The sequence below is a fragment of the Pollachius pollachius genome, assembly GCF_949987615.1.
Source record: "Pollachius pollachius genome assembly, chromosome: 2".
NCBI classification, from domain to species: domain Eukaryota; kingdom Metazoa; phylum Chordata; class Actinopteri; order Gadiformes; family Gadidae; genus Pollachius; species Pollachius pollachius.
The window spans coordinates 8530082-8553160 of record NC_136935.1 but is presented as its reverse complement, the minus strand read 5'-3'; the positions used below and the strand labels follow the sequence as shown (position 1 = coordinate 8553160).

Genomic DNA, 23079 nt, shown 5'->3' with positions numbered 1-23079 from the left:
TGTGTCTGTTCTGGCTGTGATGTGTGTCTGTTCTGGCTGTGTTGTGTGTCTGTTCTGGCTGTGATGTGTGTCTGTTTGTTCTGGCTGTGTTGTGTGACTGTTCTTGCTGTGTTGTGTGTTTGTTCTGGCTGTGTTGTGTGACTGCTCTGGCTGTGTTGTGTCTTTGTTCTGGTTGTGTTGTGTGTATGTTCTGGCTGTGTTGTGTGTCTGTTCTGGCTGTGTTGTGTGACTGTTCTGGCTGTTTTGTGTGTCTGTTTGTTCTGGCTGTGTGATTGTTTTTTCGTGTATGTGTTTTACATTGTAGTAGTTTTAAGTATGAAGTTAGTATTATCTTTAATATTTCATGTCATCCTGTGTTCCATCGTCTAGCTCCTCCATGATCTATATATCTGATCTATATATCTGAGCTATATATCTGATCTACATATGATGCTCTATGTTTTCATGTGACGGTAGGGTGTTAATGGTTAAGGTTTAAGGGTGTTAAGGTTTAAGGTTGTTTTATAAACCAGTTCCCACCAGTTTTTATCTTAAAATCATATTAAGGTGATGATGATGATTATGATGTCATCTTACTACAGTATTTATCAATGGGATGAATACTAATATATACTACCTGCTGGTTTGAGGTATAAAATACGTTGTATTATCTATCAGTATGTGTCAGTAATAACATTAGTATGTGTTAGTAAATGCATTAGTATGTGAAAGTAATAGTATTAGTATGTGTTAGTTATAGTATCAGTATATGGTATAAATAGTATTAGCATGTGTTAGTAGTCAGAGTAGGAGTAGGCGTAGGTCTGATCTAAAAGCTCCCAGGATTGGTCGGCCACCAAGCAGCAAGACTGTCCTGATTGGCCGAGCAATGGACACGCCTGGTAATGGGGTAATGAGTGACCAATCAGAGTGCAGTGGAACAATCAAGTTATTAATAATATTAATAATAATCATAGCAAACAATTCTCTGGAGGATTGTTAAAAATATACGGTTGGTTTGGCCCTATCCTCTCTCTTTTTCTCTCCTTTTTCTCTCTTTTTCGCTGTCTCTCTTTTTCTCTGTCTCTCTCTCTGTCTCTCTCTCTCTCTCGGTCTCTCTCTGTCTTTCTCTCTCTCTCTGTCTCTCTCTGTCTCTCTCTCTCTCTCGGCCTCTCTGTCTTTCTCTCTCCCTGTCTCTCTCTCTGCATGTGTTTGCTGTGTCTACTAAGGTTTGGTAACAGCTCAGTTTGAGGGCAACTCATCGTGTGTTGCTGTTTGCTGCCACCTGCAGGTGATCCTGCGCAACAACGGCCTAATCACGCTCACAGAGGGTTGTTCCTAACCTTTAGCTGACAACCGTGTGGTACTGGTGTGTGTACTGGTGTGTGTACTGGTGAGTGGTACTGGTGTGTGCACTGGTGTGAGTCTCCAACCCGTGTCTCTGGTTTCCAGGGCGACGGGGAGGTGGTGAACGGGGGCTCTGAGCCAAGCCCTATAGGGTCTCCCGGGGACGGTCGCAAGGGCCAGGCTGCTACGCTTCCCGCCAAAACGCAGCTGGCCCCGCCCCCCTCGCAGCTGGAGGGCTATCTGCACCGAAAGCATGAGTGGGAGGGGCCTAATAAGAAGGCCTCTAGCAGGTACACACACACACACACACACACACACACACACACCAGCACCATGACTGTAGCTATCCTCCCCCACCCTACACACACACGCCACACTCACACACGCACACCATCACACACACACATATCAAAGTGTGTATTTATATATATAGTGTGTATCATGTATCTGCAGGTCCTGGCACCCTGTGTACTGCGTGGTGTGTGTGTATTGATATGTGTGTACCATGTACCAGGTCCTGGCACCCTGTGTACTGCGTGGTGTGTGTGTATTGATATGTGTGTACCATGTACCAGGTCCTGGCACCCTGTGTACTGCGTGGTGTCTGTGTATTGATATGTGTGTACCATGTACCAGGTCCTGGCACCATGTGTACTGCGTGCTGAACCAGGGGGAGCTGGGCTTCTATAAGGACCAGCGCAGCGCGGTGCAGGGGCTGCCCTACCACGCTGAGGTCCCGGTGCGGCTGCAGGGGGCCCTCGGCGACGTGGCCCTGGACTACAAGAAGAAGAAACACGTCTTCAAACTCAAGTCAGTCCCCGACCCCAACCCCGTCTCAGGAATAATACCATAATATAAGATAACGGAAGATAATGAGGTCATGGTATATATAAACTAATCTAAAGAATAATATATCATAATATAAGATAATGGAAGATAATGAGGTCATATATATATATATATATATATATACTAATCTAAAGAATAATATATATATATAATAGATAATGAGGTCATATTTATTGATATATTATGTATATACTGTATAGTTAGATCATATATCGATCGATCCAGACAGATCGATATGGTTGGTTGATAAATTGATAGGTTGCCATAGTAACGGAGTGTTTGTTTTGCGGTCCCAGATTGATGGACGGTAACGAGTATCTGTTCCAGGCCAAAGATGAAGTAAGGAACTCCTTCAGGACCGCCTCTTCCTGTGGGAGGGGCTAAAATCCTGTTGTGTCAGTGTGTTGATGGTCTCTAAGTAACGCTGTGTGTGTGTGTGTGTGTGTTTGTGTTAGGAGGAGATGTCCTCGTGGATCTCTACGGTGGCATCAGCATGCGCCCCGCCCCCTGGGGGTCTTGAGGTGACCCCCAGCAGCCATAGCACGCCCGCCGCCACCGCACGCGCTCAGACGCTCCCGGCCTCGGTCGCCATAGCAGCAGAGTCCAGCCCGGGCAAGAGGGAAAAGGACAAGGAGAAGCGCTTCAGTCTGTTCAGCAAGAAGAAGTAGAGCTCCTCCTCCTCCCCCTCCTCTCTTCTCCTCTCCCCTCCTCCCCATCCTCTCTCCTCCTCTCTCCTCCTCCTCCTCCTCCTCCTCTCCTCTCCCCTCCTCCTCCTCCTCCTCCTTCTCCCCCTCCTCTCTCCTCCTCCTCCCCCTCCTCTCTCCTCCTCTCCCCTCCTCCTCCTTCTCCCTCTCCTCCTCCTCTCCCTCCTCTCCCCTCCTCCTCCTCTAAGCAGAGTGCGAATCCATCAAAGCTCGACACTGCATCACTTCCTGTTCGGCTTTCGGCGCGTCCCTTCTTCATGTTTTCCAGATGGGGACCTGGTTGAAGACACTGTCTGAAGGATGTGACGATGGAGGAGCCTCCAGTACTTCATGAATTACCTGTTGTGTAGTATGATCAATATTATGATTATGATTCTTATTATTCTATTCCTCTTGATGCTGATCGTCTGTATTGCGCTGGTGATGGTGGTCATGAAGAAGAACTACGTCACCTGGTCCTCAGGGAGGGGTGGTGTAGGGCTATGGAGAGGGGGCAGTAGAGTGTTGACCTGTGGTGCTTTAAACTGTCAGTAGAGGCTGTGTAAACAATAACTAACTAACATGCTCCTATAATATAAAAATAATAATATAATAACTCGACCACTACTACTAAGAACTCCAGGCTGAAGAGGCTTCATTCTGGTTTTCTAAATACATAAATACACTTCAATGTTTAACAATCTAAGATGAGGCAGTAGGATTCATAAGACTCGGTATGTATTGGATTATTTTATTTGAAACATAAAATTCTGCCCTTAGTTATTTCAATAATTGTTTTCCTAGAATAAGTATTTAGAGTTGATATGTTTCATGTTTCTTTAGATGGGCTTCACGTGCTTCTGTTTGATAAAGATAGCGCGCTTTCCTCTGTCACTGTAACTATAGCAACACGATATGTCTACATTGCACAATCAATGCCATGATGGGGCGGGGCGCGGGGGGGGGGGGGGGGGGGCGCTTGTTTTGCAGTAACGGCTGGGGGGTGGGGGGGGTGTAAGGGGTCACATGTAGTCTGGTCCCTCTGTTACTTTTGTGCAAAAAGCCATTAAATGCTTTTAAAAATAACAAAGTGACGTGTGTCTCCTTACTGTGGATTAAAAGTTATGTCTAGACTGGGCGGCTCCCAGTATAACTAGTAGAAGACTGTGGTTATACTGGGCAGTTCCCAGTATTTATTCATATATACTGTATATAATGACGGGGAACAGATGAACTAGTCGTTGTTTAATGTTAGCTACATTAGCCTCTTTAGCAAACCAGCCCGAAAACAAACAACACAACTTTACATTGTATTGCACGCACATCAAGACCGTGCAATGCATAAATCGGTGACCGGAATAAAGTAGCAATGTTATCAAGTGTGTAAGAGCATTTAAAATGACCAACGTGGTACAAATACAAAGAAAATACATCTCTTCACGGTCGCAGATATTTTCGTTGAGAGCGTCATCAATGCTCTCGGTCTACTCTCAGAATTCCGAGAGATGAAGACAAAAGGGGGCGTGCCTCCGAGAAATGCCGCAAGAAAGCTGGCAGATTTCCGACTTCCGACTCGGAAGTCTGGTGTCCGAGGACTCAGGAACACACCATCATTAACCAATCCGATTCATCTCCGTTAACTAATTAAAACATTTCTTACAATTTAACACTGAATTATGTTTATTATTGTTAAAAGCCGTTACGCTGAAGTAATTAATTAAAAACGAATATCGATATAGATGCACACAGCCAACTTATTATATTATATTATTAAATATTTATATTTAAAAGAGATTTATATATCCCGGTAATCTCTATTCCCGTTATCATAAGGGACCATGTATAGAAGATATCACCGGTCCTTCACCAGTCTGTTTGAGTCTCAACGAACCAGACTGATCTCGGAACTCACCATTTCTTCACTGGTTCTTCACCGGTGGGCAAACGTTCTGTTATCTTTTTATTTTTATTTTCTTCGGCCTTTACTTTGAAGAACAACACTCGGAAACTGAACCCATCCGGTGGGAAGCTTGACGGTGTTTACAGCCCCGGTACCGGAGCTTCCCAGGTCGGCTACGGTACCGGAGCAGACCCCGTCCTACCGCACGGAGCACCCGGTATTATGCGGTAAGGACACCGCGTGTAGAACGAAGGTCACTGGAACCTTACGGAGCCGCACGGACCCGCGCTCGAGACGCGGCGTCCCACGGACCCGCGCTCGAGACGCGGCGTCGCACGGACCCGCGCTCGAGACGCGGCGTCGCATGGCCCCCCGCTCGAGACGCGCACCCGGCCCCGTTCCCCGGTTCCGGTACCAGTGGTCCATCAGTGATGGTTTCGTTCCACTCCGCCTCTGCTCGGCTGGGCGGGCGATGAAAACACAACTAAACGCGTCGTTACACTCAGCAGGTAAAGGAGGGGTTACCACTGGGGAATAATGTTGAACCAGTAGCATACTGGTTGTAATGGGCGGCTCCTGGTTCTACGGTGTGGCTCCCAGTAGAACTAGTAGCAGATTGGTTGCACTGGGAAGCTCCCAATAGAACCAGTAGCAGACTAGTTCTACTGTGCGGCTCCCAATAGAACCAGTAGCAGACTGGTTGTACTGGGCAGCTCCAAGTGTAAAGGGTTGATTAGCGGGGAAGGAGGTGACAGCCTCCTGTCTGACTGGCTAAGGAGGAGAGAAGGAGAGAAGGGAGCAGGTAAGGAGAAAGGTAGGAGAGAAGGGAGCAGGTAAGGAGACAGGGAGGAAAGAAGGAGAGAAGGGAGCAGGTAAGGAGACAGGGAGGGGGAGCAGGAGGTGAAAGTGCTGAGTGTGTCTTCTGATGTCCAGAAGGACATATGGTAAGGGCCAGCGGGAGTGTTTGTTTGTGTGTGTGTGTGTGTGTGTGTGTGTGTGTGTGTGTGTGTGTGTGTGTGTGTGTGTGTGTGTGTGTGTGTGTGTATGTGTAAGACTAGAACTGTGTACTGCCCCTTTAAGGGCTCAGGGGGAGGCTGGGAAAGGGAGGGGCTTCCTGAGGAAACAGGTGTAGGGAAGGCAGTGATGATGTCATCCTCGATCTGTTACCTGGAGCTTCCTGCTAGCCTAGCGAGAGAGAGAGAGAGAGAGGGAGAGGGAGACAGAGAGAGAGGGAGAGACAGAGAGGGAGAGGGAGACAGAGAGAGGGAGAGAGAGAAAGAGAGAGAAAGAGAGAGGGAGAGGGAGGTGTTATTAGCTGCTGTGTGTAGACATAGTGAGAGCTGCTTAAGGTAGGAGGCATTCTGTCTGTCTCTCTTTCTGTCTGTCTCTGCCTGTCTGTCTCTGTCTGTCTGTCTGTCCGCCTGTCTGTCTGTCTGTCCGTCCGTCTGTCCGCCTGTCTGTCTGTCTGTCTGTCTGTCTCTCTCTTTCTCTCCCTCTGTCTGTCCCTCTGTCTCTCTGTCTGTCTCCTTCTCTGTGTGTCTGACAGGCTGTGAAGTGTTAAATTAAAGATCTGTGTTGGTGGGGGGTTAGAAGCTCACTAGTGTTTAGTTGTTGTTCCTCTTCTCTCCTCTCCTCCTCTCCTCTCCTCTCCTCTCCTCTCATATACATAGGCTCTGTTCAATTATTATTAAATCCTGTTGTTATTAATTATTATTCTATTTCATTATTAAATATCATATGATTAAAATAATTAATATTTGTATATTTTATATATAATTCTTATATTTAATTATTGTAAATATTGATTATAAGATAGTTAATTAGTATTATTGTTATTAATAATCTATATGAATGTTTACCTAATGTATTGCTTTAATGTGTTAATGCAGGCCACTCCCACTACCGGCTCCGCCCCCAGACGGCAGTGGATGGATGATGTCTTGGAGGAGGAGCTACTCAGGGGGCGGGGCTCCCCAGGGGCTCCAGGACACCAGGGGCAGTAAGGGGCTGATCAACCAGCCAGGACAGAACAACTGCTTCCTCAACAGTGCCCTGCAGGTACACACACACACACACGAACACACAAACGCACGCACTCACACAAACGCACACGCACACACACACAAACACACACACACACACATACACACACACACACACACACACACACACACACACACACACACACACACACACACACACACACAGGAAACAGGTACAATCCATCTAGAGGCAGAAGGTGTAGAGGCAGACCCATACTACACCCATACTTTCTACAATACCGACTTTCTCGAAGTCCTCCACCTCTTTCTATAGAAATCCTCCACCTCTTTCTATAGAAATCCTCCACCTCTTTCTATAGAAGTCCCGCACCTTTCTCTCTTAAGAAATCCTCCACCTTTCTTTCTTAAATTCAAAAGAGAGCTTGGACTTCAAAACTATTAATATTTATAGTTAAAGGTTGTATCAGCGATTCTAAGCCGAAACATAAATGATCACATTCATCTGTTTCCTCACGATCTGCTAGCTGCCCGCCCCATAAGCCGGCCATCAAAAAAACGCGTCTCTGTAGGCAGCCTATGCTCCGAGATCGTACAGAAAAACATATGGTACTACCAACACAATAAATGGTATTCCAACCGATCACAGACAAGGGGTGGTGTTGTGGGGTTTTGCGCTGCGTTCATTATAGTTTTTTCTGGATGCACGAAGCATGGAAGGGAGGGGCGAGCTGGCTCTGTTTGTTTGGGATCTCGCTTTAAAAACAAACAGAAGTGACGTCAACATCGCTGATTCAACCTTTAAAAGTACTTGTATAAATAGGTAAATATAAAAAAGTACTTATAGCAAAAATACTTGAATAAGACTAATATGTATGGTTAAAGTATTTTATAAGACTAATATGTGTAGTTTAAGTATTTGATAAGACATATGTGTAGCATTAATAATGTGTAATATTGTGTCTACAGGTCTTGTGGCACTTGGATATTTTCCGCCGTAGTTTCCGTCAGATGTCGTCTCATCGCTGCTCTCAGGAGTCCTGCGTCTTCTGCGCCCTCAAGGTGAGGCGGCCATGTGTCCCTCCACAATAAAAGCCCCTCGCACCTCAACTCACTGGGGCTATTATAATGACATGATGTGATGATGACAACGTGGTTATTATAATGGTGATTGTGGTGATGATGATGTGCTGATGATGATGTGGTGATGATGATGATGATGATGTGGTGATGATGATGATGATGGTGATGATGATGAGGATGTGATGATTATGTGGTGATAATGGGGATGATGTGCTGATGATGATGATGTGGTGATGATGATGATGTGGTGATGATGATGTGGTGATGGTGATGATGTGGTGATGATGTGAAGATGATGATGATGATAACGTGGTTGTTGTAACGGTGATGGGGATGATGATGTGGTGATGATGATGATGTGAAGATGATGATGATGATAAAGTGGTTATTATAATGGTGATGGTGATGATGATGTGGTGATGATGATGATGTGGTGATGATGATGATGTGGTGATCATGATGATGTGGTGATAATGATGTGGTGATGATGATGTGGTGATGATGATGATGTGGTGATGGTGATGATGTGGTGATGATAACGTGGTTATTGTACCAGTGATGGGGATGATGATGATGTGAAGATGATGATGATGATAAAGTGGTTATTATAATGGTGATGGTGATGATGATGTGGTGATGATGATGATGTGGTGATGGTGATGTGGTGATGATGATGATGATGATGATGATGATGTGAAGATGATGATGATGATAACGTGGTTGTTGTAATGGTGTTGGGGATGATGATGTAGTGATGATGATGTGGTGATGATGATGTAGTGATAATGATTTGGTGATGATGATGATGATGTGATGATGATGATGATGTGACGATGATGATGATGTGGTTTTGATGAAGATGATGATGATTATGATGATGATGGTGATGATGATGAGGATGTGATAATTATGTGGTGATAATGGGGATGATGATGATGATGATGTGGTGATGATGATGATGTGGTGATGATGATGATGTGGTGATGATGATGATGATGTGTTGATGATGATGATGATGATGATGAGGATGTGGTGATTATGATGTGATGATGATGATGATGTGGTGATGATGATGATGATGATGATGGTGATGTGGTGATGATGATGGTGATGTGGTGATGATGATGATGTGTTGATGATGATGATGATGGTGATGTGGTGATGATGATGTGGTGATGATGATGATGATGATGATGATGTGGTGATGATGATGATGTGATGATGATGATGATGTGGTGATGATGATGATGTGATGATGATGATGATGATGTGATGATGATGATGATGATGTGATGATGATGAGGTGATGATGATGATGATGGTGATGTGGTGATGATGATGTGATGATGATGATGTGGTGATGATGATGATGATGATGATGATGTGGTGATGATGGTGATGTGGTGATGATGATGGTGATGATGATGATGATGTTGATGATGATGATGATGTGGTTCTCCAGAGCATCTTCTCAGAGCTCCAGTCCAGCAGCCGCTCTGTGCTGCCGTCGGACTCCCTGCGGACCGCCCTGGCTCTGGCCTTCAGCCGCCAGCAGCGCTTCCAGCTGGGCGGCATGGACGACGCTGCCGAGTGCTTCGTGAGGACACACCTACAAAACCTTTACACACACACCTACACACACACCTACACACTCCTACACACACCTACACACACCTGCACACACCTACACACACACCGACACACTCCTACACACACCTACACACTCCTAAACACACATCTACACACTCCTACACACACACCTACACACACCTACACACACCTACACACTTCTACACACACACCTACACACTTCTACACACACACCTACACACTCCTACATACACACACACCTACACACACACCGACACACTCCTACACACACCTACACACTCCTACACACACCTGTACACACACACACACACACACACCTGTAAACACACCTGTACGCACACCTGTATACAGACCTGTACACACACACCTGTGCACATACCTCCACACACCTATACCCATTTATACGCTGATGTAGTAGTAAACTATAGTAATAGTAACTAGTAATATAACTAACTATTAACTATAGTTAGATGCGGTGATGTAGTAGTATACTAAAGTAATAGTAACTAGTATTATAGCTAGTAACTATAGTAATTAATAAGTAATATGTAATAGTAATATTTAATAGTCATATGTAATGGTAATATGTAATAGTATTATGTAATATGTAATAGTAAGATGTAATAGCAATATGTAATAGTAATATGTAATATGTTTTAGTAATATGTAATATGTATTAGTAATATGTAATAGTAATATGTAATAGTAGTATGTAATATGTTTTAGTAATATGTAATATGTATTAGTAATATGTAATAGTAATATTTAATATGTAATAGTAATATGCAGTGATGTTCTGTTGCAGGAGAACATCCTGATGAGAATCCACTTCCACATGTCTGAGGAGGGCAGCCCGGACAACAGCTCCTCCTCCCCCTGCTCCTCCCCCTGCTCCTCCCCTCTCTGCATCCCCCACCAGAAGTTCTCCATGAGGCTCTATGAGCAGGTGAGCCTCAGGTCTGACCCTAACCCCGGCCTTCTACTACCTCTATAACTAACACCACTATCACCTTACCTTCTGACTGTGTGTGTGTGTGTGTGTGTGTGTGTGTGTGTGTGTTTCAGTGTGTGTGCAGCAGTTGTGGAGCATCATCAGACCCTCTGCCCTTCATTCAGATGATTCACTACATCTCCACAACCTCACTGTGGTAAGGCCTATCTGTCTGCCTTTCTGTCTGCCTGTCTGTCTCTGCCTGTCTGTCTGTCTGTCTGTCTCGCTGCCTTGACTCCTGGCGCTTTCGTAGCCGATGATACAGGTAAGGGCCTACAAGGCCCTTACATATTATTCTATCTATATCTATACATCTAACTAGATATAATGTATAGAACGCCGGTCATTATCGGGAAAATAAGGCGACAGGGCGAACATGACACCGACGCGAAGCAGAGGTGACTTGCTTCGCCCTGAGGGGTTTATTTTCGATTATGTCGGTGACGTTCTATACATTATCCTGCTTATTACCAGCTACTTGCCAAAACGAAAAAAAACTTCACACCGTGTGTCTTTTTACAATTTATTTGTCACCAGCATTCGTAGTGTTGATCAGCAGAGAAATAGTCCGCCAAAGGCGTTGCTTAGCAACCGAGTACGCTGGGGTTGATAAGTTACCGGACTACTTGCGGAGTGATAAGAAAGACGACAAAAAATCCCCTTTCCTTGACAGCGGTCATTATATGCTTAGTAACATTGAATTACCAAAAAACAATTCACCGCCGGAAGTTGTGAAGGCCCATGCAAGTGAACGGAGCGTTCAACAGCATTGAGAAGAGCTGAGTAAAAAAAATTATATATATATATATATATATATATATATATATATATATATATATATACTATATATCCTATTTCTCTCATTAAAACAGGGCCTTTGACTCTCACTCTTGCTGTTTCCTCCTCTCCTCCTCTCCTTCTCTCCTCCTCCTCTCCTTTCCACTCATCCTCTCCTCTCTCCTCTCCCCTCTCGTCCTCTCTCATCTCCCCTCTCCTCTCCTCTCCTCCCCTCTCCTCCTCTCTCCTCTCCTCTCCTCCTCTCTCCTCTCCTCCCCTCTCCTCCTCTCTCCTCTCCTCTCTCCTCTCTCCTCTCCTCTCCTCTCCTCTCCTCTCCTCCTCTCTCCTCTCTCCTCTCCTCTCCTCCTCTCTCCTCTCCTCCCCTCTCCTCTCCTCTCCTCTCCTCCTCTCTCCTCTCTCCTCTCCTCTCCTCCCCTCCCCAGTAACCAGGCAGTGGAGATGCTGAAGAGGAGGAGCGATGCGTCTCCTGCTATGTTTGGGGAGCTGCTCCGTAACGCCAGCAGTGTTGGAGACCTGCGCAACTGTCCTGTAAGACCTCCTCCTCCTCCTGCTCCTCCTCCCCCTGCTCCTCCTGCTCCTCCTCTTCCTCCTCCTCAGTCCTCTTCATCCTTCTCCTCATCAGTCCTCTTCCTCCCCTCTCTCCACCCCCCCCAAACACCACAACCTAGGTCTGTCTCTAGGCTACCTGTCTGTCTCTAGGCTACCTGTCTTTCTCTAGGCTATCTGTCTGTCTCTCTAGGCTACCAGTCTGTCTCTAGGCTACCTATCTGTCTCTAGGTTACCTGTCTGTCTCAAGGCTACCTGTCTGTCTCTCATGGCTGCCTGTCTGTCTCTAATGTGGACCTGTCTTTCTGCAGGCGGGCTGTGGTTCCCAGCAGCCTGTCTGTCTCTCATGTGGACCTGTCTGTCTGCAGGCGGGCTGTGGTTCCCACTAGCCTGTCTGTCTCTAATGTGGACCTGTCTTTCTGCAGGCGGGCTGTGGTTCCCAGCAGCCTGTCTGTCTCTCATGTGGACCTGTCTGTCTGCAGGCGGGCTGTGGTTCCCACTAGCCTGTCTGTCTCTCATGTGGACCTGTCTGTCTGCAGGCGGGCTGTGGTTCCCAGCAGCCTGTCTGTCTCTCATGTGGACCTGTCTGTCTGCAGGCGGGCTGTGGTTCCCAGCAGCCTGTCTGTCTCTCATGCGGACCTGTCTGTCTGCAGGCGGGCTGTGGTTCCCAGCAGCCTGTCTGTCTTTCATGTGGACCTGTCTGTCTGCAGGCGGGCTGTGGTTCCCAGCAGCCTCTGTTCAGGGTCCTCCTCAACTCCCCGGAGGTCGTCACCATCGGCCTCGTCTGGGACTCGGCGACCTCCGACCTCGCTGGTGACCTCATCCACGCCCTGGGGACACGCCTCCGGCTGGGGGACGTATGTACACACACACACACATGCAGGCACGCACACACACACACACATGTAGGCACGCACACACACACACACACACACACACACACATGCAGGCACGCACACACACACACATGCAGACACACACACTCACACACACACACACAGGCACTCACGCACGCACACACACACATACGCGCACGCGCACGTACACACAGACACACAGGCCCGGACACGTACACACACACAGGTGCACACACATGCACGCACACACGCACATTTCACAGGCTGTGAAGTGATGCACTAAGGTGGTGGTGCAGCTGTTGGGGTGGAGAGGCTGTTTAATGAGGTGGTGTCAGGTGGAGCAGCTGTTTAATGAGGTGGTGTCAGGGGGAGCGGCTGTTTAATGAGGTGGTGTCGGGTGGAGCGGCTGTTTAATTAGGTGGTGTCGGGTGGAGCGGCTGTTTAATGAGGTGGTGTCGGGTGGAGCGGCTGTTTAATGAGGTGGTGTCGGGTGGAGCGGCTGTTTAATGAGGTGGTGTCGGGTGGAGCGGCTGTTTAATGAGGTGGTGTCGGGTGGAGCGGCTGTTTAAAGAGGTGGTGTCGGGTTGAGCAGCTGTTTAATGAGGTGGTGTCAGGCGGAGCAGCTGTTTAATGAGGTGGTGTCAGGCGGAGCAGCTGTTTAATGAGGTGGTGTCGGGTGGAGCGGCTGTTTAATGAGGTGGTGTCGAGTGGAGCGGCTGTTTAATGAGGTGGTGTCGAGTGGAGCAGCTGTTTAATGAGGTGGTGTCGGGTGGAGCGGCTGTTTAATGAGGTGGTGTCGGGTGGAGCGGCTGTTTAATGAGGTGGTGTTGCAGCTGTTCGGTCGGGTGGAGCAGGTGAAGGCGCGGGCGGCCGAGCTGTACCTGGTGGGCGTGGTCTGTTACTACGGGCGACACTACTCCTCCTTCTTCTACCACACCCGGACCCGCAGGTGGATGTACTGCGATGACGAGAAGGTGACGGAGGTATGCCCCCATCACCTCCTCCACCTCATCACCTCCATCACTTCCCCCAACTCCCCCACCTCCATCACCTCCTGTGTTGTGTTATTTGTATATAAATGTGTATTGTGTTGTGTGTACTGTGTGTGTTGTGTTGTGTGTATTTAAGTGTGTGTTGCGTTGTGTATATCAGTGTGTGTTGTGTTGTGTTGCGTTGCGTGTATATAAGTGTGTATTGTGTGTGTTGTGTATATAAGTGTGTGTTGTGTGTATTGTGTGTGTTGAGTGTCGCGTGCATAAGTGTGTATTGTGTGTGTTGTGTATATAAGTGTGTGTTGTGTGTATACAAGTGTGTGTTGTGTGTATATAAGTGAGTGTTGTGTGTGTTGAGTGTCGTGTGTATAAGTGTGCGTTGTGTTGTGTGTGTTGTGTATCTAAGTGTGTGTTGTGTGTGTTGTGGAGGTGGGCCCCCGCTGGAGGGACGTGGTCTGGCGCTGCATTAGGGGCCGGTACCAGCCTCTGCTGCTGCTCTACGCTGACCCCCGCGGGGCGGCAGTGGTCCTGCAACCCCCGGACACCCCCGCCCGCGGCCCGCAGCCCCCCGGCCCCGCCGACGACAGCGAGGACTCAGGTATCTCCATGGATACGCCTCCTCGCGTCAGGATCATCAAACACCTTGACACAGGCCACACCCACACAATACAGGAACCAACAAAAGATGAACACTCACCTGTGTGTGTGTGTGTGTGTGTGTGTGTGTGTGTGTGTGTGTGTGTGTGTGTGTGTGTGTGTGTGTGTGTGTGTGTGTGTGTGTGTGTGTGTTCAGGGCGGGACCTGTCCGTCTCCAGTGATACCCGTACCGATTCGTCCACAGACAGCTGCTCCCGCCCCCCCAGCAGACAGACAAACACAGGTAGGACCGGGACCCCATAGACCCTAGAGACTGGACCCCATAGACCCTAGAGACCAGACCCACTGGACCCCATTGACCCTAGAGACCAGACCCACTGGACCCCATAGACCCTAGAGACCAGACCCACTGGACCATATAGACCCTAGAGACCAGACCCACTGGACCCCATAGACCCTAGAGACCAGACCCACTGGACCCCATAGACCCTAGAGACCAGACCCACTGGACCCCATAGACCCTAGAGACCAGACCCACTGGACCCCATAGACCCTAGAGACCAGACCCACTGGACCCCATAGACCCTAGAGACCAGACCCACTGGACCCCATAGACCCTAGAGACCAGACCCACTGGACCCCATAGACCCTAAAGACCAGACCCACTGGACCCCATAGACCCTAGAGACCAGACCCACTGGACCATATAGACCCTAGAGACCAGACCCACTGGACCCCATAGACCCTAGAGACCAGACCCACTGGACCCCATAGACCCTAGAGACCAGACCCACTGGACCCCATAGACCCTAGAGACCAGACCCACTGGACCCCATAGACCCTAGAGACCAGACCCACTGGACCCCATAGACCCTAGAGACCAGACCCACTGGACCCCATAGACCCTAGAGACCAGACCCACTGGACCCCATAGGCCCTAGAGACCAGACCCACTGGACCATATTGACCCTAGAGACCAGACCCACTGGACCATATAGACCCTAGAGACCAGACCCACTGGACCCCATAGACCCTAGAGACCAGACCCACTGGACCATATAGACCCTAGAGACCAGACCCACTGGACCCCATAGACCCTAGAGACCAGACCCACTGGACCCCATAGACCCTAGAGACCAGACCCACTGGACCCCATAGACCCTAGAGACCAGACCCACTGGACCCCATAGACCCTAGAGACCAGACCCACTGGACCAGGACCCCATAGACCCTAGAGACCAGACCCACTGGACCCCAAAGACCCTAGAGACCAGACCCACTGGACCCCATAGACCCTAGAGACCAGGCCCACTGGACCCCATAGACCCTAGAGACCAGACCCACTGGACCCCATAGACCCTAGAGACCAGACCCACTGGACCCCATAGACCCTAGAGACCAGACCCACTGGACCCCATAGACCCTAGAGACCAGACCCACTGGACCCCATAGACCCTAGAGACCAGACCCACTGGACCCCATAGACCCTAGAGACCAGACCCACTGGACCCCATAGACCCTAGAGACCAGACCCACTGGACCAGGACCCCATAGACCCTAGAGACCAGACCCACTGGACCAGGACCCCATAGACCCTAGAGACCAGACCCACTGGAGACCAGACCCACTAGAGTGTGTCATGTCTCCTCTTCTCTCCTCTCCTCCTCCACCTCCCCCTGCTCTGTCTTCCCCCCCTCCTTCTCCTCCCCTGGTCCTCCCCCACAGGGGAGCCTCTGAAGGATCACAAGGCCGCCTGCCCTCCTCCCCGCTCCTCCTCTTCCTCCTCCTCCTCCTCTTCCTCGAGGAGGCTCCGTGACTTCAAGGAGACGATGACCAGTATCATCCACAGCCGCCCGCTCTCCTGCTCCTCCTCCTCCTCACTCCCCTCCTCCTTCCCCGCTGGCCCCGCCCCTAAAGGGCAGGACTGGGAGACGGACAGCTGCAGCAGCGAGTGGCAGGCGTGTGAGCGGGGGGGGTGGGGCGTCTGGAGGCCCAAGAGAGAGGGGCTAAACATCGACGGGCTCTTCAGCCGCGAGAGGCGGCGGCAGGCCGGGTACAGCCCCCTGGGGGGGCCCCTGCTGGAGGACCCCCCCCCGGCCCCTCACCCTGGCCCTTACCTTAACCCTAACCTTAAGCCTAGCCTTAACCCTAACCTTAACCCTGGCCCTTACCTTAACCCTAACCTTAATCCTTGCCTTAGCCTTCAGCCTAGCCTTAAGCCTAACCCTAACCTTAACCCTGGCCCTTACCTTAACCCTAACCTTAAGCTTAGCCTCAACCTTAAGCCTACCATGAACCCTAACCCTAACCTCAACTCTAAACCTGGCCCTAGCCCAAACCCCAACCGCTACCCCATATTTGGCCCTGGACATAATCAACCAACGCTCAACTCTAGTAGCAACACTATGCAGGGGGGAGGAGGTGGGAGGCAGGGGGGAGGAGGGATTCAGAGGACGGAGAGCGGTTATGAATCCAGCGAGAGAAACAGCAGCCCAGTAGACCGCCCCCCCGGTCCGCTGGGCCTCCAGACCCCCTGCAGATCCTCCGGTACAGATAACACACCTGTAACACACACCTGTGACACACACCTGTAACACACCTGTAACACACACCTGTAACACAGCAGTTACCTCTATAACGTACACCTGTAACGCACCTGTAATACACCTGTAATCCCTGTAACACACCTATAACACAGCTTTTACCCCTGTAACACACACCTGTAACCCCTGTAACACACCTTTAACACACACCTGTACCCCTGTAACACACACCTGTAACCCCTGTAACACACCTTTAACACACACCTGTACCCCTGTAACACACACCTGTTACCCCTGTCCCACCCAGGTCGCAGTGAGCTGGACGAGCTCCAGGACGAGGTATGGAAGCGGGCGAGAGAGGAAGAGGAGCAGACAGAGAGGGAGAGAGAGAGAGAGGCGGCCATGGGATTTAACCCCACACCCAGCAAGGTCCTGGACCTGGACCAGCTGCAGATACAAGGTCTGGACACACACACACACAAACACACACACACAAACACAAACACACACAAACACACACACACACACACACACACACACACACAGACACACACACACACAGGGGGGGGCTAGGTATTTAGGGAGCTAGGAGGCTAGGTATATATGGAGCTAGGGGCTAGTTAGTTAGCTAGTGAGCTAGGGACCTTTGTAGCTAGGGGCTAGGTTTGTAGGGGGGTAGGTAACTCGCTCCATGATGTTCAACACATGAGGGTCCGGACTGCAGGCGGGGGGGAGAGGTGATGCTGTTTGACCTTTGACCTTTGACATGCAGGCACCAGGGTCAGGGCCGAGCGGTGTGTATCAGAGGCGGAGCTTCATTTGGACCAATCAGTGCGTCTGGAGAAGGCGGGAGAGGTGGCTGCTGCCCTCTCAGTGGTCAACGAAGCTGTCAGTAAGTACACACACACACATGCACGCACGCACACATGCACAGACGCACAAAGGTGATACTGTGATCACATGAACGACTTCCTCTGATTGGTTCTGAGACCAAATGGTTCTATTGAGGTTCTGCTGAGGTTCTGCTGAGAGGTTCTGCTGAGGTTCTACTGAAAGGTTCTACTGAATTTCTGCTCAGAGGTTCTGCTGAGGTTCTACTGAGAGGTTCTGCTGAGGTTCTACTGAACTTCTGCTGAGAGGTTCTGCTGAGGTTCTGCTGACGTTCTGCTGAGAGTTTCTGCTGTGAGGTTCTACTGTTGTTCTGCTGAGAAGTTCTAGAGACCCAGAGCAGATCTCCAGAGAGAGGATCTAAGGGACCCAAAATCCTCCCGGAGAACCAAGGATTTGGCCTCCATTTGTTTGGAGATCAACATCCACTCATAATTCACACACATGCACGCACATCCCAGCAACTACACACCAACACACACACAACAACACACAACCAGAAACCAACACACACCACCACAAACACACAATCACCCACCAACACACACACATCACCATGCCCTTTGTGAACACCATGCCAGACTTTTCTTTCCTTTATCTCTTCCTTCCATTTCATATTTAATTTGTTCAAACGTCTTCTGTTTGGTTTGTTTTGTTTTGGCCTTGCTCTAGCAAAGCTCACATCCACGCTAGCAGGGATTCATCCCAGCAACCAGCGCAGGAGAACTGGCTCACAGGCACGTCTGCAGGGCTGCCTGCAACGAGCACGAAACCTACAGCAACGCATGCTGCTGCAGCAGGAAGTACAGCAAAAACTACAGCAGGAAGTAGAGCAAAAACTACAGCAGGAAGTACAGCAAAAACTACTGCAGGAAGCACAGCAAAACCTAAAACAGGAAGTACCACATGAACTGCAACAGGATTTACAACAGAAAATACATACAGATGTACTACAACAACTACAATGGGACGTAAAACAACAGCTGAAACTACAACAGAATGCACAACAAAAGCAGAAATTACCAAATGAACTACTAGCAAAATTAAGCCAGGAAAATGTTTATTCTAATAAGAACCATCAGTATCACCATGGATACGGTCAACAACCACGACCCTTCCTCCTGCTAGCATCAGCTGGCTTCCTGGAGGAGGCGGAGCTACAGCTACCACAGGCCTCCAGGTAACCAATCACACGTGACTCCAGCCCATACTGACCTGCACCCTTTTATTCACATCATTCACCAGAAGTGTGTGTGTGTGTGTGTGTGTGTGTGTGTGTGTGTGTGTGTGTGTGTGTGTGTGTGTCCGTCCACAGTTCAAAGCCTGTCTTGCTCGAAGTACTTCTGACAGACAGACAGGAGCACCAAGCCCTGCCTCCTGCTGACTCCTCCCCCATCAGGCTGGCCCCTACAGGTTCACCCCGGGAGGACCGCAGGGGGGCTGACGAGTCCCTCCCCCCTCCTTGTCCAGGCCACGCCCCACCAACTGGCCACACCCATAAAATCACAGATAGGCACAGACGCTCACAGGCCCCTCCCCCTTTCAGCTCAGTCCCACCCCCTTCTGCCATGGCAACCATGTCTGTGGAGCACCGGCCGCACGCTGACGGCCCGACCGACCAATCCCAGGACACCCTACGCGGCTCGGCCAATCAGGACACGTCTGAGCTGGACGCCTTGTACCGGGCCAGCCTGCGAGCTCCCAGCATGCAGCGGGGCAGCAGCAACAGAGGTACCCATACTAGTACTAGTACTAGTTAGCCTCTCTACAGGTTAGCCTCTCTACTAGTTAGCCTCTACTAGTTAGCCTCTACTAGTTAGCCTCCCTATTAGTTAGCCTCTCTATTAGTTAGCCTCTCTATTAGTTAGCCTCTCTACTAGTTAGCCTCTCTACTAGTGAGTGTCTTTACTGAAGATGTGTCATCACGGCTGTTAACAGTTACTGCACGGTAACTGCGCGTGTGTACATGTTTGTGTGTGTGTACACGTGTGTGTGTGTGTGTATTGTGTGTTTGTGTGTGTGTGTGTACGTTTGTGTGTCTCAACAGCCAGCAGGTCTAAGACGCCCACAGCAGAGATGGATAAATACCCCGACCGAACCCCACCCACCCTACAGGTGACCCTACCCACCCTACAGGTGACCCTGACCCCATACTACAGGTGACCCCACCCTACAGGTGACCCCACCCTACAGGTGACCCCACACACCCTACAGTTGACCCCACCCTACAGGTGACCCCACCCACCCTACAGGTGACCCTGACCCCATACTGCAGGTGACCACACCCTACAGGTGACTTCCCCACCCTACAGGTGACCCTGACCCCACCCTAAAGGTGACCCCACCCTACAGGTGACCCCACCCTACAGGTGACCCTGACCCCACCCTAAAGGTGACCCCACTCTACAGGTGACCCCACCCTACAGGTGACCCTGACCCCACCCTACAGGTGACCCCACCCTACAGGTGACCCCACCCTACAGGTGACCCCCCTACCCTACAGGTGACCCCACCCTACAGGTGACCCTGACCCCACCCTACAGGTGACCCCACCCTACAGGTGACCCTGACCCCACCCTACAGGTGACCCTGACCCCATCCTACAGGTGACCCCACCCTACAGGTGAACCCCCCCCCCCCCCTAAAGGTGACCCCATCCTACAGGTGACCCCACCCTAGAGGTGACCCCACCCACCCTACAGGTGAACCCCCCCCCCCCTAAAGGTGACCCCATCCTATAGGTGACCCCACCCTACAGGTGACCCCACCCTACAGTTGTAAGGTAGCTGTCTCTCCTCCCAGTTCCAGGGAGGTTTCCACGACGATGAGGACAGTGTAGAGAGCCTGCCACGCACCAGCCGACGGCTGAGGGCCCGGGTGAGGGGACACACACACACACACACACACACACACACACACAAACACACACACACACACACACACACACACACACACACTCATCTTCATCATCATCTTGTTGACTCCTCCTCCCTGAAGGCCCGCCCCGACCGATACCGCTCCTCCCCTCCTCCTCCTGCTCCTCCCAAAGAGCACTCAGGTAAGATCACAACCATCTACACCCAACCTGTCACCGTGACAACCATCTACACCCTGTCACCATGACAACCATCTACACTTACAGTGAACCCCCTAGAGGCCCCCAGAGTAGCTACTGGCTAGTCTTTCCCACCAGGGGTTGACTAACCGCTGGTTATAGAAATAATGTCTGGCTGCAGCCCGTAGGACATGAACATTCACATCCAACTGCTACGTCATAATCGTCATAGGTTTTATGCCAGCGATGATTTGAGTAAATTATGTCCCTTTTTAAACATCGATATAGTGGGACAATTTTCATGATTAATTACTTTCAATGTACTTTGGTAAACAATACATTTTAATGATGTAATGGAAAATCATAGTGCATTCAAATGCGAGAAAAAATCTGCCTCACAAGCTAGAGCAACAGGCTAAATTGTTAGCGCAACAGGGTTAGGGTTAGGGTAGTAGGGGCTAGGGTTAGATGAGTTAGGGTAGTAGTGGTTTGGGTAGAAGTGGTTAGGGTTAGCTGGGTTAGGGTAGTAGTGGTTAGGGTTAGCTGGGTTAGGGTTAGGGTAGTAGTGGTTTGGGTTAGGGTTAGGGATTGAAAGAAGAGATTGAAAGAGATTGAAACTTTCCCACGCCCGGGGATTTAAGGCGCGTTCATGGTCTTGGTGATAACGAGATGCCTCGTCAGTGATGACGCTCACGCTTACGCGTGTTCCCGACAGCGACCGTTCATGTGCATTTTTTTTATCCGATTAACGGTCCGAACTAAACAGAACTTAATCAGTTTCAAGTTTGCACGCCTTTATTTCCTTGTAGCCTATCACCTACTATCCTTTTGCTTTTATTTATGAGAAGCACATTGTAATGCCACTGTATGGAAGCCTACACTTGCCCTTATCTAAAGCTGGTTTACCAGTACCCAACGTTTAAAACCGAGCAAAGTCAACGGTTACGTCAATCAATAGTAAAGTTTGTGATATGATGGTTGATTATTTTATATTGAGTAAAACGCTCATGTTCCGCCATGTTCATGCACGTCACTAATACATCAACTATGCAACTCTTATCAAAATCTGGCCCCAGTTGCCGAACGGAAGTAGAATCATCAGTGTCATGGTGTCGTTCACGAGAACTTTCCGACATCGTGAAAAGATTTTCTGCATAATTCCCAGCGATCTGAACGCACCATATAACCACGCTTTGCCAGAGTGACGGCAGTGGGCGCGGCAAGTGGATGTCCTACAGGCTGCAGCCAGACCCTATTCATCATGGCTGCCATTTGGTTTAAACCCATGATTGATAGAAATGTTAAATTAAAGACAGAATGTCTTTATTTACATAAAGATTATTCATAAGAGTACCATGAGCTACATGTTTAAATAGGGTAGTTTAGATAGGTCTTAGTATAGATAAGGTTGGATATGCATTAACAGAATCAAATGTGTTCCCCTGTTGTTCACTTCCTCAGATCAGAATGACAGGAGTTCCCCTGAGCTGAGGAACCTCGGTGTGGCCAGGCTCTACAGCACCAGCCCCGGGCCCCATCCGCCTTGCTCTAGGGGTCAAGAGGAGCCCCACCCGCCTGCACCTCGCTCCAGGGGTCCAGAGGAGCCCCATCCTCCTCCAGGGGAGCTCCACCCTTGTTCGCACTACTCTACCCCGCCCCCCGTAACACCCCCCACTCCAGCCCAGCGGCAGCCCCCACCCCTCCCCCAAGAACACCACAGTCCTCCAGAACCCAAACTGCTACTAGAGCAACAGAACCAGGCCCCTCTATAAACCGGTCTTACTTCGGGAAAACATTCCCAAACCTCCTCTATATTCCAAGCCGGATCTGAACTTGAACTCAATGCTGGAGATGGATCCTAGTTGAAGGGACTATAGCTAAACAGGTGTTGTTTGTAATGGACTTTCAATCTTATATATTCAACACATAACGGTTATGTTACAATGTCAACTTTAAATCTTGATTACCCCAGGTCTGCCATGTGTAGCTGTAGCGATGACTGTAGACTAGGGTGTCTGCACTGAACAGTGGCTGTGGACTTGTGTGTCTGTAGTCGGGTGTGGTCTGCTCTGTCCAGAGCCTGTAGATCTAGTGCCACCAACATCCTGATGCTGAATGTCCGGCATGTGACGTCACCATCAGGATGCATTCTGGGTTTATTTTTCTAATCTAGTTATGTACTTCCCCTAAACTGCACATTTATGCCTCAAAATGCTCCCGTCTCTACTGCTGGCTAGTGTTCAGCATGAGCTCAGCCTTGTTAACCTCGTCAGTACCTCTAAAGTGTTTATACAGTTTTACTACAGATGGGTTTCCTAATTGTGTGGATTGAAAGTATTGTTGAATAAAGCAGGTCGAGG

The 23079-nt window shown here is 49.5% G+C and overlaps 2 protein-coding genes across 3 annotated transcripts in view; both read left to right on the top strand.

Moving 5' to 3' along the window:
- The window catches only part of LOC307091753 (spectrin beta chain, non-erythrocytic 1-like), a 54095-nt gene extending 51169 nt beyond the window's left edge, over positions 1 to 2926 (top strand). The window contains exons 41-44 of the mRNA XM_079758537.1: positions 1432 to 1616; positions 1963 to 2136; positions 2472 to 2514; positions 2631 to 2926. Coding sequence (XP_079614663.1) covers positions 1432 to 1616; positions 1963 to 2136; positions 2472 to 2514; positions 2631 to 2843 — 615 coding nt within the window. The 3' untranslated portion in view covers positions 2844 to 2926. The remainder of the gene's footprint in view (positions 1 to 1431; positions 1617 to 1962; positions 2137 to 2471; positions 2515 to 2630) is intronic.
- Positions 2927 to 5013: 2087 nt separating this feature from the next.
- On the top strand, positions 5014 to 22969 carry LOC307091754 (ubiquitin carboxyl-terminal hydrolase 54-like). 2 transcript variants are annotated; one of them, XM_079758539.1, is made up of 20 exons: positions 5014 to 5267; positions 6648 to 6816; positions 7728 to 7820; positions 9304 to 9438; positions 10258 to 10398; positions 10518 to 10600; positions 11664 to 11769; positions 12498 to 12644; positions 13478 to 13627; positions 14066 to 14234; positions 14430 to 14516; positions 15959 to 16780; positions 17084 to 17236; positions 17549 to 17668; positions 18337 to 18844; positions 18980 to 19395; positions 19712 to 19779; positions 20467 to 20541; positions 20662 to 20722; positions 22181 to 22969. In XM_079758539.1, exons 2-20 carry the CDS (start codon positions 6691 to 6693, stop codon positions 22489 to 22491), a joined length of 3771 nt encoding a protein of 1256 aa, XP_079614665.1. In that variant the 5' UTR covers positions 5014 to 5267; positions 6648 to 6690; the 3' UTR covers positions 22492 to 22969. The 2 variants fall into 2 exon arrangements, with proteins under 2 accessions (XP_079614665.1, XP_079614664.1); XM_079758538.1 differs by lacking the exon at positions 5014 to 5267 and adding an exon at positions 6015 to 6107.
- The last annotated feature ends 110 nt before the right edge of the window (positions 22970 to 23079 follow it).

Coding starts and splice junctions, on each gene's coding strand:
- LOC307091754 (XM_079758539.1), top strand. CDS start 6,691: ATGATGTCTTGGAGGAGGAGCTACTCAGGGGGCGGGGCTCCCCAGGGG. Junction 10,399..10,517: donor CCATGAGGCTCTATGAGCAG/GTGAGCCTCAGG, acceptor TGTGTGTTTCAG/TGTGTGTGCAGCAGTTGTGG. Junction 19,780..20,466: donor GAACCCCACCCACCCTACAG/GTGACCCTACCC, acceptor CTCTCCTCCCAG/TTCCAGGGAGGTTTCCACGA.